Raw genomic sequence first — 16,182 nt, 5'->3', positions numbered from 1 at the left:
TTTCCGAGACAATCTGGAAAGAAATGAAAATGTATAAGTGGCTTTATAGTTTTGATGTGTTGATATGCTAGGGAAAATTGGAAAATCAAGTGTTGTAATGTGATAATAAAGGTCCAAAATTTACATTTCAAAATATTCCCGAAATACCCATTTACAATATATTAAGCCCTTTAGTCGACTTAAATACAGAGCTAAATTTCTAAATAACAAAAAAACATGTGGCTTTATAGTTTTGTACATTTTGTATAATTTCTTCATTATATATATATATATATATATATATATATATATATATATATATACCAGAGTAAGTACATAAATATACCATATATATAAATGTGAAACAAGGTGGGGAAAAAATAGTACTCGAATATCTGAGGTAGAGCTTTATTATTAAAGCTACAAAAACATCACAAGAAATCACAAAAAAACGGCCACTCGGAGTTTCACGTTCCCGTTCGTGTATATATATATATATATATATATATATATATATATATATATATATATATATATATATATATATATATATATATGTATGTATGTATGTATGTATGTATGTATGTATGTATGTATACAATATTTTTCAAGATTCTTGAAGTGAAATCATGTGTTTAAATATAGCTGTATTTTGGAATAGTCATGTTGACAATTATACATATATTCAAACATATGAATGTATATATTATTGGCTATGCTTAATTAAAAGATTAATTTAACCAAAATTCTAAACCGTATTCAATACTTGCACAATGTAAAGTATAAACATTATTCGTTTAAAACACTGCATAGTGTGTTATGGCACGTTTCACTGGTCGAAAACAGTTCATCAAAAATAGAGAAAATTTACTAACAAAATCATTTAAAAAGCGGAAGATAGGGAAAGGCAAAATATGGAAGACAGAAGGAAGCACAGATCAAAAAGGACAAATTTTGTGGTCGGACATACAGGATGTATTATGCAGTAAGAAGAATGTCATAGAATCTAGAGAGAAGGCGGAGCGCAAATTTGATGGATGTTGTGAATGAGCGAACGTAAAATATATGAACAGAGTGATGTGTTGGAGTGAGGGATGGATTGGATGAAACTAGAATAATTACAGAACAATCGTTATGCTAGAACTAGCTTATACATATATTTAAGAATAATCTGTTTGAAATTTAAATAAATAATTCGGTTAATAGCTTGTAGCCAGAACAAGGAAAATTGTTTTCTCTGATTAAATATGTGAAAAAAAAAGTTAAATATTAATCCAGTAACATAAAAATAAATAAATATTTCCTGAATATTTGTATTGCAAAACATGTAGAATTTATACTAGTTGTAACAAGAAGTTTAAATTTAGCTACACCTAACGATTTTAGTAGTTAAGAGGACAGAAGTCGGATCTATTCAGTTTCAATCAGATTTTTTAATTGATATCTTTTTAACTAAACAGTTTGAAACTTCGAATACTGGTAGAATTTCTCACATAGAACACGGTTTACTCTGAACGTTTTTGACAAAATTTCGGATTTTAAAAGTTATTTCGTGTTAAAGTTGTCGTATTTGGATAATTTTAACCTATCAATGACGTGTATTTAGCTCAAGAAATTTACTGCTGTTTGCAGAAGAACAACTTCCGGGTCATCTCTACTAAATGCATTTTTCAACTTCGTGTGGTTTATTCGAATGGTTCTTTAGCTTGACTGTTGTGTTTTTAGATATTGTTACTTACTGCCTGTGATTATTTTCACCACTCTGTTCTATTTTATTTTTGTTTACTTACCTTTAATTTCGTGATTCACTTTTGTATACTTGCCTGCGTTAAATTATATGTTACACCTGCCTGGCTATTTTTCTATATGCACCTCTGCCCGAACTGTGTATGTACTGCCATTAAATCTTAGAGTGCATTTCAAAGTTATATATCTCGCATTAAAATTAATTTAATCTCTGCTTATATTTTTTAATGTATCCTTGCTTTTGTATGTTTTACACCTGCTTGGTTATTTTTTTATATGAACCTCTGCCTGAACTTTGTATATACCGCCATGAAGTATTACAGTGCATTTCAAAGTTTAATATTTCGCATTAAATTTAATTTAAGGTTTATCCGTTTGTATTGTTTTTCCTTTTGTTTACATCGTATACATGCCTCGTTATGGGTTATGTCAGGGTTAGAGCTATGGTTTAGAATTAGGGTTAGATACCATGCTAAAGTGTAAATGGCTACGTATACTGTATGCTAAAGTGGCACTAAAGATTAACTGAAACAGATTACCTACCAGAAATTAAGTCATGAAAGGGTTAGCAGTGTCAACGCATTTTACTTCACATTTCTTTGTTTCTGTGGACAATAACATAAAATACTAGATAAGTAAGTACTGGGTCAATATAGTTGACTAATTGTGTCCTCCTATAAAACTTCTTGCTTTGTGCCTTTGTGAGACATGTTAAAGATGATGATGTGGTCTCAGTTTGATATAGTATACAGCTTATTAATTCACTGGAATAGCAGAGGCTGCAGGGTTTTTTTTTTAGTTTTTTCTATTTTATTTTACCAATTTGGCTGGACGAAGGGGCTGTATCCTTGGCTTTTGCATTCCTTCTGAGACGAAAGGCAAGGGCTGTACCTATGGTCTTTGCAGGCTGCTCAAAACTGGTAAGATTGACACAGTTGATCTTGAATAATATCATGTTGATGGCTGCAGAAGAAAAAGCATGGGCAAGGAAGAAATTTCATAAGGCTGACAATCTGGTAAAAAATGATTGAAAACAGGTTAATGCTTGGTTTGCAGGTGAAACCTACGTGAGCTTCGAACCCCTCGTTGCCAGATACTGTAATGTGACTTGTATCCAATATAGTAGTACCAACACTATTGGGATAATGTCCTACGATACACAGTACCAGTGTGATACAATAATAAAATAACAATGCAGCAGCAATAAGAACGTAACAATCCAACAATCTCCAACGAACCAACAATAAATATTCCAAATGAACAAACCAACTGACACTTTCCAACTTCACTGTGAAATAACACGAACTTCTACGAACCATATATACTCTCTCGGTTCAGTTCATTCCTCACAAGAGGGTATTAATTTTAATGCGAAATATAAAACACATGCAGAAGCAGGGATACATTGATAAATACAAACAGAGTTTAAATAAATTTTAATGCAGGATATTAAACTTTGAAATGCACTGTAAGATTTCATGTTAGTACGTACACAGTTCAGGCAGAGGTGCATATTAAAAAATAACCAGGCAGGTGTAAAACCTACAAAAGCAGGGATACATTGAAAAATACTAGCAACGATTAAATCAATTTTAATGCGGGATATTGAACTTTGAAATGCACTCTAAGACTTCATAGCACTACATACACAGTTCGGGCAGAGGTGCATATAAAAAAATAACCAGGCAGGTGTAGCACAAACAAATTAACGCATAAACATTACTAAGTACCGTAAAGTATTTCGTTCAACGCTATACCATTTCAACAACAGCAGCCTAACCTCTCTCATATAATACAGTACCATCTAAAAAAGGGAAGAACACATTGAACATTGTGATTCTGGCTGTAATTTACCAGGGCAACGACGGGATATATGTATTTATGTCTTCGATAATAAGTTTGCTTCATTAGATCTGAGTTCGAGGCTAAACGATACCTGATAATCTCTTAATTTAACACATATATTTAATGAGAAAGAGAGAGATTCGACCCAAGTAAATTACTGATATTATAGTTTATAGTCTTAAGTAATCCCAAAGAGAAGAAAAACCAATGCCGTTTTAAGAATTGTACTGAAAATGTTAAGGAAATGAAACTAAATAATTGAACAGTGTTTAGCTTGGTTCCTTATGTTCTCTCCTATTTCATTACTTTTCGGTAATACACAACAACAACAACAACAATGTTAACATTAGATACTTCTGTAAGGCGGCGAGCTTGTCAGACTCGTTAGCATGCCGGGCGAAATGCTTTGCGGCATTTCGTCCGTCTCGGCGTTCTGAGTTCAAATTCCATCGAGGTCAACTTTGCCTTTCATCCGTTTGGGGTCGGTAAAAATAAGTACCAGATGAGCAGTGGAGTTGAGGCAACCGACTTGCACACCCTCAAACACACAAATGCTGGCTTTGTGCCAATATTTGAAACATTAGATACTGCTACATAAAAGCAACGAGCTGGCAGAATCGTTAGAGTATCAGAAAAAATGCCGTGCAATATTCCTTCCGACTCGTTACGTTCTGTGTTCAACTCTCGCCGGGGTCAGCTTTGCCTTTCATCATTCCCGGATCGATAAAATGAAGTATCAATCAAGTATTGCAGCCGATGGCATGATGGCATGATAATATCGACTACACTCCTACCTTCAAGATTGTTGGCTTTGTGCTTAAATTAGAAACGATTAAAATACGGCTCCATCGTGATTTTGACCACCATGTTTTCAACAACACCACAACCACTACCACCTCCATTAACATCGCGACCATCCCTTTTGTCGCCAACACCATCACCCATACCAACACCGCTATCATCACATTCACTGCAATTACCATCACCATCGACATCAGCATCACCACCATTATCACTACCATCATCATTATCACTATCATCACCATCACTACCACCACCAAAGAGCAATAAAAACATCGTTACTGAAAAAAATGAATATACAAAAACAACTAATCTAGAAAAGACTGTAGTCGACAGAAAAGTTTTCCGAAAGAATTTTCTTTCTTTTTTTTTTTTTTTTTTTTACTATGTTTAACCACATGCACACATACACACACACAAACACACACACACATATATATATACACACACACACACACACACACACACACATAAGTGTGTGGGCGGGGTATGTGTGTGTGTGTGTGTGTGTGTGTGTGTGTGTGTGTGTGTGTGTGTGTGTGTGTGTGTGTGTGTGTGTAAATGTCTATTCATGAGAGTGCAGCTGTGTTTCTATGCTTATGTGTCTATGTCTGCCTGTAGATAGCAAAAAAAATCATCACATTTATAGGAGTTTATAGATATTATTGTAATAAGAAAACAGAGTGGAAGAAAAATGAAGAAAATACAAGTGGTTGTTGTAAAAGTCGACTGAAGAGCAAAATGTTTTTTTTTTTTTAATAGTATTTTAAGTTACAATGGCAATCTATAAGGAAGTCTTGTCTACTGAAAATATGTCAATGTGACTACTTCAAGCACCGTAAGAATTTTCATATGATTTTCCCATTTGATGATATAACATTAGAAATACTTTAAGAAATTTCAGGAGTCAGTGAAAGATATTGACTTCAATTTTTGGCACAAGACCAGCAATTTTGGGAAAGTGGGTAAGCTGATTAGATCGACCCCAGTGCTCAACTAGTACTTATTTTTATCGACCTCGAACGGATGAAAGGCAAAGTCGACCTCGGTGGAATTTGAACTCAGAACGTATGGTGCCTTTTTGCGTTCCTAGATAGTAAGAACATGTCTGGTCAGAGTGGTGTCACTGTCATCTCTTCCGAGCCCACCCTTCAGAATATAGACAGTTAACGCAGTTTCGGTGGAACTTTATTGAACAGATCATGATTATGCTATGAAAATATTGAAACTTCATGAAATAAATTTAACAGTTACCACCTACACCACCATCACTAACATCAGTATTACTATCATTACCATCATCACTATTACCACTACTATCGCCGCCACCACTATGCTAAAAAACCTCCGAGGAATATTGTATGTTAAATCTACTGGATCTTGTTCAAAACGGGGGCGCCAGTATTTTCTTAACGAAACACTTTGAAACTTGGGACACTGGTAGAATGTGTCATATAAAACATCTTTTTCTCTTAGTCTTCTTAACAAAAAAACGTACATCGCAAGTTATTTCATGTTAAAGTTGTCGTATTTCTGTAATTTCAACCAATGACTGACGTCCATTCAGCCGAATACATTAAGTGCTGACTACGTAAACAAACGATTCTGGCGGTGATAAAATTATTATTTCCTTGTCAAAAAATGGCTGAAGCATATTGGCAGTAGCTAATAAATCTTTCTATTATAGGCACAAGGCCTGGTTTTTAAGGGAAGGAGCAAGTCAATTAGGGTTAGGGTTAGGGTTAGGGAAAACGAACACACGTGTGTTGCCTCTCTGCAAAATGTCAGAAGTAATGGAGATTAAATACGCTTTACACCGCTTAAACTGCCAAAGGAGTAATTGTAAACAGCTGAATACTTGTCAGTGATTGGTTGAAATTATCGAAATAAGACAATTTTTTACATGAAATAAATTCGAATACAAAAATTTTTTTCTGTTCTATAACACAAAATAGATAAGTATACGAAGTTTGAAAGTCTTTCGGTACCAAAAACACTACATAAAACATAAATGAAAACTGGTGTCCCCGTTTTGAACAAGATCCAATCTACTCCAGTATATTAAGTGTGGAGGCGCAATAGCCCAGTGGTTAGGGCAGCGGACTCGCGGTCATAGGATCGCGGTTTCGATTCCCAGACCGGGCGTTGTGAGTGTTTATTGAGCGAAAACACCTAAAGCTCCACGAGGCTCCGGCAGGGTATGGTGGCGAACCCTGCTGTATTCTTTCACCACAACTTTCTCTCACTCTATCTTCCTGTTTCTGTTGTGCCTGTACTTCAAAGGGTCAGCCTTGTCATTCTGTATCACGCTGAATATCCCCGAGAACTACGTTAAGGGTACACGTGTCTGTGGAGTGCTCAGCCACTTGCACGTTAATTTCACGAGCAGGCTGTTCCGTTGATCGGATCAACTGGAACCCTCGACGTCGTAAGCGACGGAGTGCCAACAACAATATATTAAGTCCACTGGGACAAATGTAACGGAAAAAGATCGTTGTCTCTGTGTGGTAAGTAGCTTGCTTCCCAACCACATGGTTCCGGATTCAGTCTCACTGCGTGATATCTTGGGCACGTGTCTTCTACTATAGCCTCGGACCGACTAAATCCTTGTGAGTGGATTTGGTAGACGAAAACTGAAAGAAGCTCGTCGTATATGTATGTATATGTGTGTGTGTGTGTGTGTGTGTGTGTGTGTGTGTGTGTGTGACTGTCTTTGTGTCTGTGTGTGTCCACCACCACCGGTGTTGGTACGTTTACGTCCTCGTAACTTAGCGTTTCGGCAAAAGTGGCCGATAGAATAAGGACCAGGCTTTAAAAAAAATGAGCACTGGAGTTGATTCATTCGACTAAAAATTCTTCAAGGCGTTGCTTCAGCATGACCGCAACCTAATGAGTGAAACAAGTAAAATATAAAAGATTAATAAAATGAAGATTTTTTATAAAAGACAGAACACTTTTCGAATACGATTATGATGAATTAAGTTACAAGCAAAAACTATTAGCCACTGATCTGAGTTTAATATGATGTGCTATTTTACTGCTGCAGTTTTTTGTTGTTGTTTTTTTTGCTGTTTTTTTTTTTGCTGCTTTTTATAAAATAAGTGAGTACTATTGTTGTACAATATTTACACCACAGTAGTTTAAATTTAACATAATAATGCATATATAAAAGAGAAATGACCACAGAATCGGTTCCAATGTTGTGTTAATTAAAACAGTTTTTATGAAGAAAGTGTTGTCATTGAACCAACTCTTGCATGATAGATTAAGTTTTTCTTTTTAATAAATGCTAGCGGCCCTTTAAACGTTTTTTATAAATTCAGTATTCTGGTGTTAGGAGAGATAAATCTTTCCCTCTGTGTAGAAGAGGTAACTTCTGCTTAAATTCTGAAACATAATCCCCACAGCTAAGTCAACTGATACAGCCGCATAAAAACAATGTAGCATCTGCAGTAAATACGAAATCACATTCCACTATTTCCACCTGGTTAACTATCATCTACGTTAGAATGCTGCTGGTTTTAAATTAACCGACACTCAGAGATAAATGTCAGGTTTGAACAGAGAGCATAGATCTGGTGGTTCCAAGAGGGATCAGCGAAATTACATGTCTGATGTAAGTAGAAATAGTCTCGATAAGGCCCATTCTTACTACTTTGAAGAGTGCAACTACTGTCTGCGTATCTTTGTGAGAAAATGCACATATTGCAACAGCCCACTATATATCTTAATAAGAAAACGGACACAAACAGACCATTCTGTTAATTTTCAGTTATTTCTTGTTAATAAGCGTTGCCTGAATTTTAACCGAAATTTAATTCCATCTAAATTTCTTCTTACTGAGACAAAATGTTGTCTCCCATCTATTCATTTCACTACATGACATAAAAATATCAATATGAAGAAGTTTTCCTTGCGGTGAAAATTAACCTTATTTAGAAACCATAACTGCTTTATCAACCAGTATTTAAGTGTCCGAGCAATCGGTTGATTTTTTTTTTTTTTTTTTTTTTTGGTAGGGGTGGATCTGTGAAACTTTTAATAATACAAATTTGAGGAAAACATTCACACAGACACACACACACATGTGATCATTATAGAGTCCTTGTATAATTTTTAAGTTTAAATTTTTACATTATTAAATTAATCTATAAAACTATTTACAATTTTCATCGAAATTCAGATATGCGTGATATTTCACGGTCACTAAATTTTTTTATAATTATATACATGTGTAAATATATTTCGATGTGTGCATACATATCTATACTCATATGTATATATAGACATATACAGATATAAACACATATACATATTTCTATTGCATATCTGTATATTCCATATATATATATATATATATATATATATATATATATATATATATATATATATATATATATATATATATTTATTTATTTATTTATATTTATATAAGGGCATTACTATATAATAACGCCTCACGCCATGAGGGACTCTAAGGTCAGACTACTATAAAAAAGCACATTTTTAGCGAATGCGAGGAAATGCAACTCTCAAAGCCAACCCCTATAAATATATTTCGGGAATAAATGATGGATTTTTTCCCTTATGAGGTTTTTTTCACGCTAGCTACATGATAAATTCTTGTAAAAGAATTCGTCCTATTATTGAATTTATATATATATATATATATATATATATATATATATATATATATATATATATATATATATATATATATATATATATATATATATATATATATATATATATATATATATATATATATATATATATATATATATATATATATATATATATATATATATATATATATATATGTATATATATATATATATATATATATATATATATATATATATATGTATATATATATATATATATATATATATATATATATATATATATATATATATATATATATATATGCACATATGTATGTATGTATATACGCGTATTTATACATACATAGACATATAAATATATTGTTTCTTCTTTTTTTCTTTTTTGCAGTTAATTGGACCGCAGTTTATTCTTGCAGTCAAGCCAACCATGAAAGATAAATGGACAATAGAAACTGAAGAAGCCTGGTCGGACTTTTTCAAGTATATAACTTCTATAATGAAAGAAGCAATGATATTTTGAAAATTAATGAAGCGGATCTTTATGAATATTTTTTCATTCTTTTTTAATTATTGTATCATATTAACTGTATGTGTGTGTATGTACACAGCACACAACACAAGTCAAAATTAAATAGGAAAACATTAGTGTACTACAATATATGTATACTCTGCAGAATTCCCCAGAAAATAAATGATGGTGGGAGGAATACTGTTTACATAGTAACATGATAAAACACAAATAACTTAAATTTGTTACAAACAAAATAAAAATTTTATTAATCATGTGTGAATATAACGGTCACAAAAATCAAATTCCGGCGGTGGCATCTGCACCAACCATATTGGCCTTCCATGATATAACAAGAAGCAATACATGCCAACGTAACTTCGTCCAGAAGATGAGACTGTAAAGGTCTGAAGATGCCGATAATGGATATAGTAATTTTATTGGTCTAAATGATCACCAAGGAACTTATACGGAAATATTTTTAAAAACTTGATAAACAAGATAAAACAAGACCATACATGTTTTCAATACAACTTACGTACACACACATGTGTGTGTATTTTGTGTGTGTATGTATATATATATATATATATATATATATATATATATATATATATATATATATATATATATATATATATATACATACATATAGATAGATAGATAGAGATAGATAAATAGATATAGATATATATAGACACATTTATATATATACATATATATGTATATATATATGTATGTATATATTTATATACTTATATATATATACATATATATATATATATACATACACACAGACACACACACACACACACACACATATATATATATATATATATATATATATATATATATTATGGTGTTGCGATTGCTTTTTGTTGCTACTGTGAATTTCATGAATCCTCGCTAATCCTGAATTTCGTAATCTGCGAGACTTTGCGCAACTCGAAGTAGCAATAGAGAATAATCTCAAGGCCATAATATATAATTACATTGTACTTCTGTATTGGTCACTTTTTCTTCTTGTTTGTAAATTCAAATGTACGTACGTGTGTGTGTTTCTGTGATGCATGTATGTGTTTCTGTGGTGTATTGTGTGTCTCTATGGTGTTTATATATGCGTGGATGCATAAATTTTCCGCCAGTTATAATTAGGAAGCTTGTTACCCACATTAGTACAGAAGTTCTGATGTGTCCTTAGACTAATAGCTTCCATAAAACAGTGCTCTATTATAACAATGCCGCAGATATAAGCAACTTCAATGAGAAAGTAGCTTATATGGATAAGATCCTACCTACAGGAAGAGGAAGCTAATCTAGCTTAATCAGCCAGGCAATGTAGGTGTTCCCACAAACATAGCTACGAATTTCCTAGCTTTAACAAGACATTGTTTTCCACCCACGCACAACTAACGTAAGCTCTTCGACCACACAACGTTCAGGTCATTTATTCCTGACTGAACAGATCAAATAGTATAAATGAAAATACACATCCATAGAACCCTATTCCAAACTCATACTTGTAACTATCGAAATCCATCTACCTGTTTACTAAAGGGGTCCTGAGTCTCTAAAGTAATCCCATCCCGAGCAACTATAACAACAACCACATGACATTGAAAATAATATTTTCAATACAAGTCTAACTGCAAATATTTTCAAAGGCTGTTCTTATCAATATCTCCATTCATTCAAATTAAGGAACAAAAAAATATCACATCTCTGTCGAGCTTAGATGACCAGGAATTGGCTTGTTCTCCAGTAATACGAACTGTAGTTTAATCAGGCCGCTCCATACTTGAACATGTCACGGAACTTTAGGATTTGCCTAAGAGAAATGTTCCAGATTCTGAAGCAACCTGCAATATCTCCTCATTAGAGAAAAAATATTCTTCATTTGCAGCCACTTCAGTAGAGTTCTCCTGGAAATTTTCCATCCGTCCAAAGGATTAAGTCTATAAAGAATCGATTTAGCACGATCTAGCCAGCTTCGTAGTATCATTCTCTTTATAGATGTGAGTATATGTATGTATGTATGTATGTATATATGTATGTATGCGTGTGTGTGTGTGTGTGTGTGTGTGTGCATAAAAGCCAGTAAGTAGACCAGCTTCACGTGGCCATTTTCGCCTCAAATTTTTCGTCGTCTTTCCTCCTCTTTTTCCACTACATCCATATTTTTTCTGCTCTATCCATATTTTCTCTTATCCATCCATATTCCGAAAAAGGTCAATATCCGAAAGATCATTATTAATTCTCTCATTTTCCCTGTGCAACAAAATTATCCTTTTGATTGTGAACTTATCCCATTTTGTTTTTTGTTTTTACTCTTGTACTCCCTCTCTCTCTCTCTCTCTTTATATATATATATATATATATATATATATATATATATATATATATATATATATATATATATATAAACACACATATACACACACATATATGTATGTATGTGCGTGTGCACGTATGTATGTATGTATATATGTATGTATATATTAATCGGACTGTACAGTATTATGTACCCATTACGCCCGATCTTACCAATCGGTTTCGCACAAGGAGTTCAACGGAGTGTTAGATAACAGCCCGATTATGTAACCCTGCGCTTTTCAGAGATGGCAATGATGGCAGAAACTATGGCGATTGCAGTCACCATATTTTCCCCCATAGCTGGGCAGTTGCTATATTTATAAATATATATATATATATATATATATATATATATATATATATATATATATATATATATATACATGCATATATACATACACACACATATATATATACATCATATACATGCATATATATATATATATATATATATATATATATATATATATATATATATATACATACACACATATATATTTATATTTATATATATATATATATATATATATATATATATATATATATATATATATATATATATATATATATATATATATAAGCATACATGCATGTGTATGTAAATACACACATACACACACAGAGACACATGTACACGCACACACATACGGTGGGGGCTGAAAAATCTCTGGATTTGAGTAAAAGAAAATACATGGGGATCAGTTAATTATGATTTTACTCAACATATTTCCCTCTCAGATTCACACACATATTGCAGTGGTTCTTCAGTTTTTTTCTAAGCCCTGTAAAAGAACTCGGAAGTTTGGGCCTATAACCAGGCCTTTCGCAACACCCTTGAATCCAGGAACTTTTGAGTACACCTCCCACCTCGTATATATGTATTCATCCATTTATGTATATATAAAGTATATGTAATGCCACGCACATGAGTTTATGTGTGCATGTCTATAAATAAAATGCTCCATGTTGATATTTTTGTTGGTGAGTTTATGCTCGCAACTTATAAAAAACTTGAAACTTACGTAAGAAACGCTTGAATTAATTGCCCATTGAAATTTAATATAAGCATCGAAAAGCATACTTTGTTTTAAGTTCTTCTTGAATAATCTACATATCGTTAGCATGCTGGGGAAAATGCTTAGCGGTATTTCATCCGTCTTCACATTCTGAGTTCAAATTCTGCCGAGGTCGACTTTTACCATTCTTCTTTTTGAGATCCATAATGTACGTACCAGTCGAGCACTTGGGCCGAGCACTTGGGCCGAGCACTGTGGTCGATATACCCCGCCCGAAATTATTGACCTTGTACCAAAATTTGAAACCAATATTATTATTATTATTATTATTATTATTATTATTATTATTATTATTATTATTATTATTATTATTACTACTACTACTACTACTACTACTACTACTACTACTATTATTATTATTATTATTATTATTATTATTATTATTATTATTATTATTATTATTATTACTACTACTACTACTACTACTACTACTACTATTATTATTATTATTATTATTATTATTATTATTATTATTATTATTATTATTATTAATAATAATAATAATAATAATAATAATAATAATAATAATAATAATAATAATAACCCTCCCCCTCAGTTTAGTATTAAGGAAGGCAAAGGCAGGGTATTAGTTCAGAAATAGTAAGGGAAAAATTACCATTTGCTCTACATGGGTGATTTAAAGTGTTTTACTAAGAATGAAAAAGAGATAGAATCCTTAATACAGACTGTAAGACTTTTCAGCAAAGTTATAGACATGGAATTTGGCATAGGTAAGTGTGAAATATCAGTCATAAGAAGAGAACGGGTAGTCTACAGTGAAGGCATCCAATTGCCAGATGGCCAGACATTAAAATCATTGAAAGAAGGAGAGAGTTATAAGTGTCTAGAAATATTAGAATCTGACAGAGTACTAACTATAAAAGTGTTGTGTCGACGCCCTCAAGCGAAGAAGTAGGCTCGACCAAGACATATAAATAGAGGTAGTCTGACCGTGGTAGCGGTGGACTGACAGTCGACTGACGGTTGAATAACTGTTGAGTAGCAGACGAGTAGCGGTTGAATAGAGATCATCCGAAGGTGCTGAATTCAGATTTGTTTACGTCTGTTTATCGGCTGCTTTCTCATTCTCTTTCATTTGTGACCTCATTGTTTGCCCTCGTGGCTCCTAAGAAAATTCATAGTGAAAGTGCTAAGCGTCATGCTAACGCTGGAAGATAAACTGGCTATAAAATGCCATGGAAAAGGTGAAAAAGTGATAGCAGTTGCACGATCTTTTGGGATGAGTCGGATAACTATATCGACGATTGTACATAATAAGGACAATATTTTAGTACATATCAAATCTGAAGTCCCAGAGATGAAGAACACTGTTATCGATAAGAAAAGAGGCAAGATCTTTGAAGAAATGGAAAGTCTTCTTTCTCTTTGGATTGTTGGGTTGAATCGTCAGGGTGCGACTATTAGTCAAGAAGTTATTCAAGAGAAAGCGTTGTCTTTCTTTGAGGACCTGAAGAAAAAATATCCAGATGAGAAAGATGTAGAGTTTAAGCCAAGTCATGGATGGTTCATGAGATTTAAGGAGCGAAGAAGTTATCGCTCCATAAAGAAGCAAGGTGAAAGTGCATCGGCTGACAAACAAGCAGCAACGGAATTTCCTAATGCATTAAAGAAAATCATCGAAGAAAACGGGTTTCTTCTCGAACAGATTTTTAACGTAGACGGAACTGGATTGTATTGGAAAGAATTACGAGACCGTTCATTCTTTTCCAAGGAAGAGAAAACTATTCCAGGCTACAAGGTCTCAAAAGAACGTGTGACCATTATGTTGGGAGGTAATTGTGCAGGAGATTTTAAGTAAAAGCCATTGCTTGTGTATCATACACACAACTCCCGTGCCCTGAAGAACATACCCAAGGCAATACTCCCTGTTATTTGGATGGCAAATTCAAAAGCATGGGTTACTGTTGTTTTTGAAGATTGTTTTTTTCAGTCATTTTATCCCAGCAGCAGAGAAGTACTGTAAGGAGAAAGGGATTCCTTTTAAGGTTTTACTTATCTTAGATAATGCTCCTGGCCACCCGCAAAACACCGTAGATTTTGACCCCAACGTTATTGTCATATACTTCCCTCCGAACACTACGTTTCTTCTGCAGCCAATGGATCAGGGAATGATAGCTATCTTCAAGTATTACTATATGAAGCATACGCTGCGGCAAGCAATAGCTACAACTGATCTTGATGAGTCCATCACATTTCGCGACTTTTGGAAGAGATACGATATCTACAAGGCAGTATAGAACATAGCAGCGGCATGGAATGATGTACAGAGCACGGCAATGAATGGTGTATGAAAGAAGCCATGCCAGAAATTCGTGAATGATTTTAAGGGGTTTGATAATGTTGCCATCAACAAAACGCTGGTGACTACGAATAAAGAACTGGAAATGGATTTGGAGGCGGAGGATTTCACAGATTTATTTGAAAAAGACAAACAGCCCCTGACGAACGAGGATTTGATAGATCTTCACGAGCAGCAAAATAAAGAAGAGAAAGTCGAACCTGAGCCACGCCACTTTACCATTAAGAAAATGCAGCAAGCATTTGCATATAACGAAAGAGGTCTTTCTATGTTCGAGGATATGGATCCAAATGCTCAACGCTTTTCCAAGATTATGGGGGTTTGTCACGAAGCTTTTGTTCCTTATAATGTAATCCTTGAGGAAAAGAAGAAGACAGTTCAAGGAACTCTCAACCAGTTTTTTTTAAGCGCATCGAACAACAAGAACATCCAGAGTCAGCTGTTGGTACTGACGATCCACAGCCATCTACATCCACGATGTAAACCACCAAATTGTATGTACGTATTGGTAAATTTAAAATTATTTTTTTTTTTTACTATTGCAAAATAATAATAATTACTGAATTTGTTTTTTAAGCTTAAAAAAGGCTTTTATTTTACCATGTTTTATTGCAAACCGCATTCATAAATAAAGCGTCCATGATGTACGGTAAGCACTACCAAATTGTATTCGTAAATTTAGATTACGTAAATTTAGATTATTTGTAAGCTTAAAATAGGTTTTTATTAACCATGTATTATTGAAAATGCATTCATAGATAAAGTACAGAACTGGGAATAGTTATTATCAGTTTAGGATAGAGACAAGTAAATTAGGTCTAGCCTAGCCTAGCCTAGAGACAAGTTAATTCGACTTAAGTCGTTTTTCAACTTGAGTCGTGTCTACTGAAACCAATTAACGATGTAGGG

At 33.4% G+C, this 16,182-nt stretch overlaps 1 protein-coding gene across 2 annotated transcripts in view; it reads left to right on the top strand.

Annotated features, from left to right (window-relative positions):
- LOC106867928 (uncharacterized) overlaps positions 1-9,646 on the top strand; it is a 259,365-nt gene extending 249,719 nt beyond the window's left edge. For both annotated transcript variants that reach the window (XM_089359665.1, XM_089359666.1), the window contains one exon: positions 9,385-9,646. In XM_089359665.1, coding sequence (XP_089215791.1) covers positions 9,385-9,516 — 132 coding nt within the window. In that variant the 3' untranslated portion in view covers positions 9,517-9,646. The remainder of the gene's footprint in view (positions 1-9,384) is intronic.
- Positions 9,647-16,182: the final 6,536 nt, after the last annotated feature.

The sequence above is a fragment of the Octopus bimaculoides genome, chromosome 11 (assembly GCF_046866305.1).
Source record: "Octopus bimaculoides isolate indiv1 chromosome 11, ASM4686630v1, whole genome shotgun sequence".
Lineage (NCBI taxonomy): Eukaryota > Metazoa > Mollusca > Cephalopoda > Octopoda > Octopodidae > Octopus > Octopus bimaculoides.
This window is presented reverse-complemented; position numbering and strand designations above follow the sequence as displayed.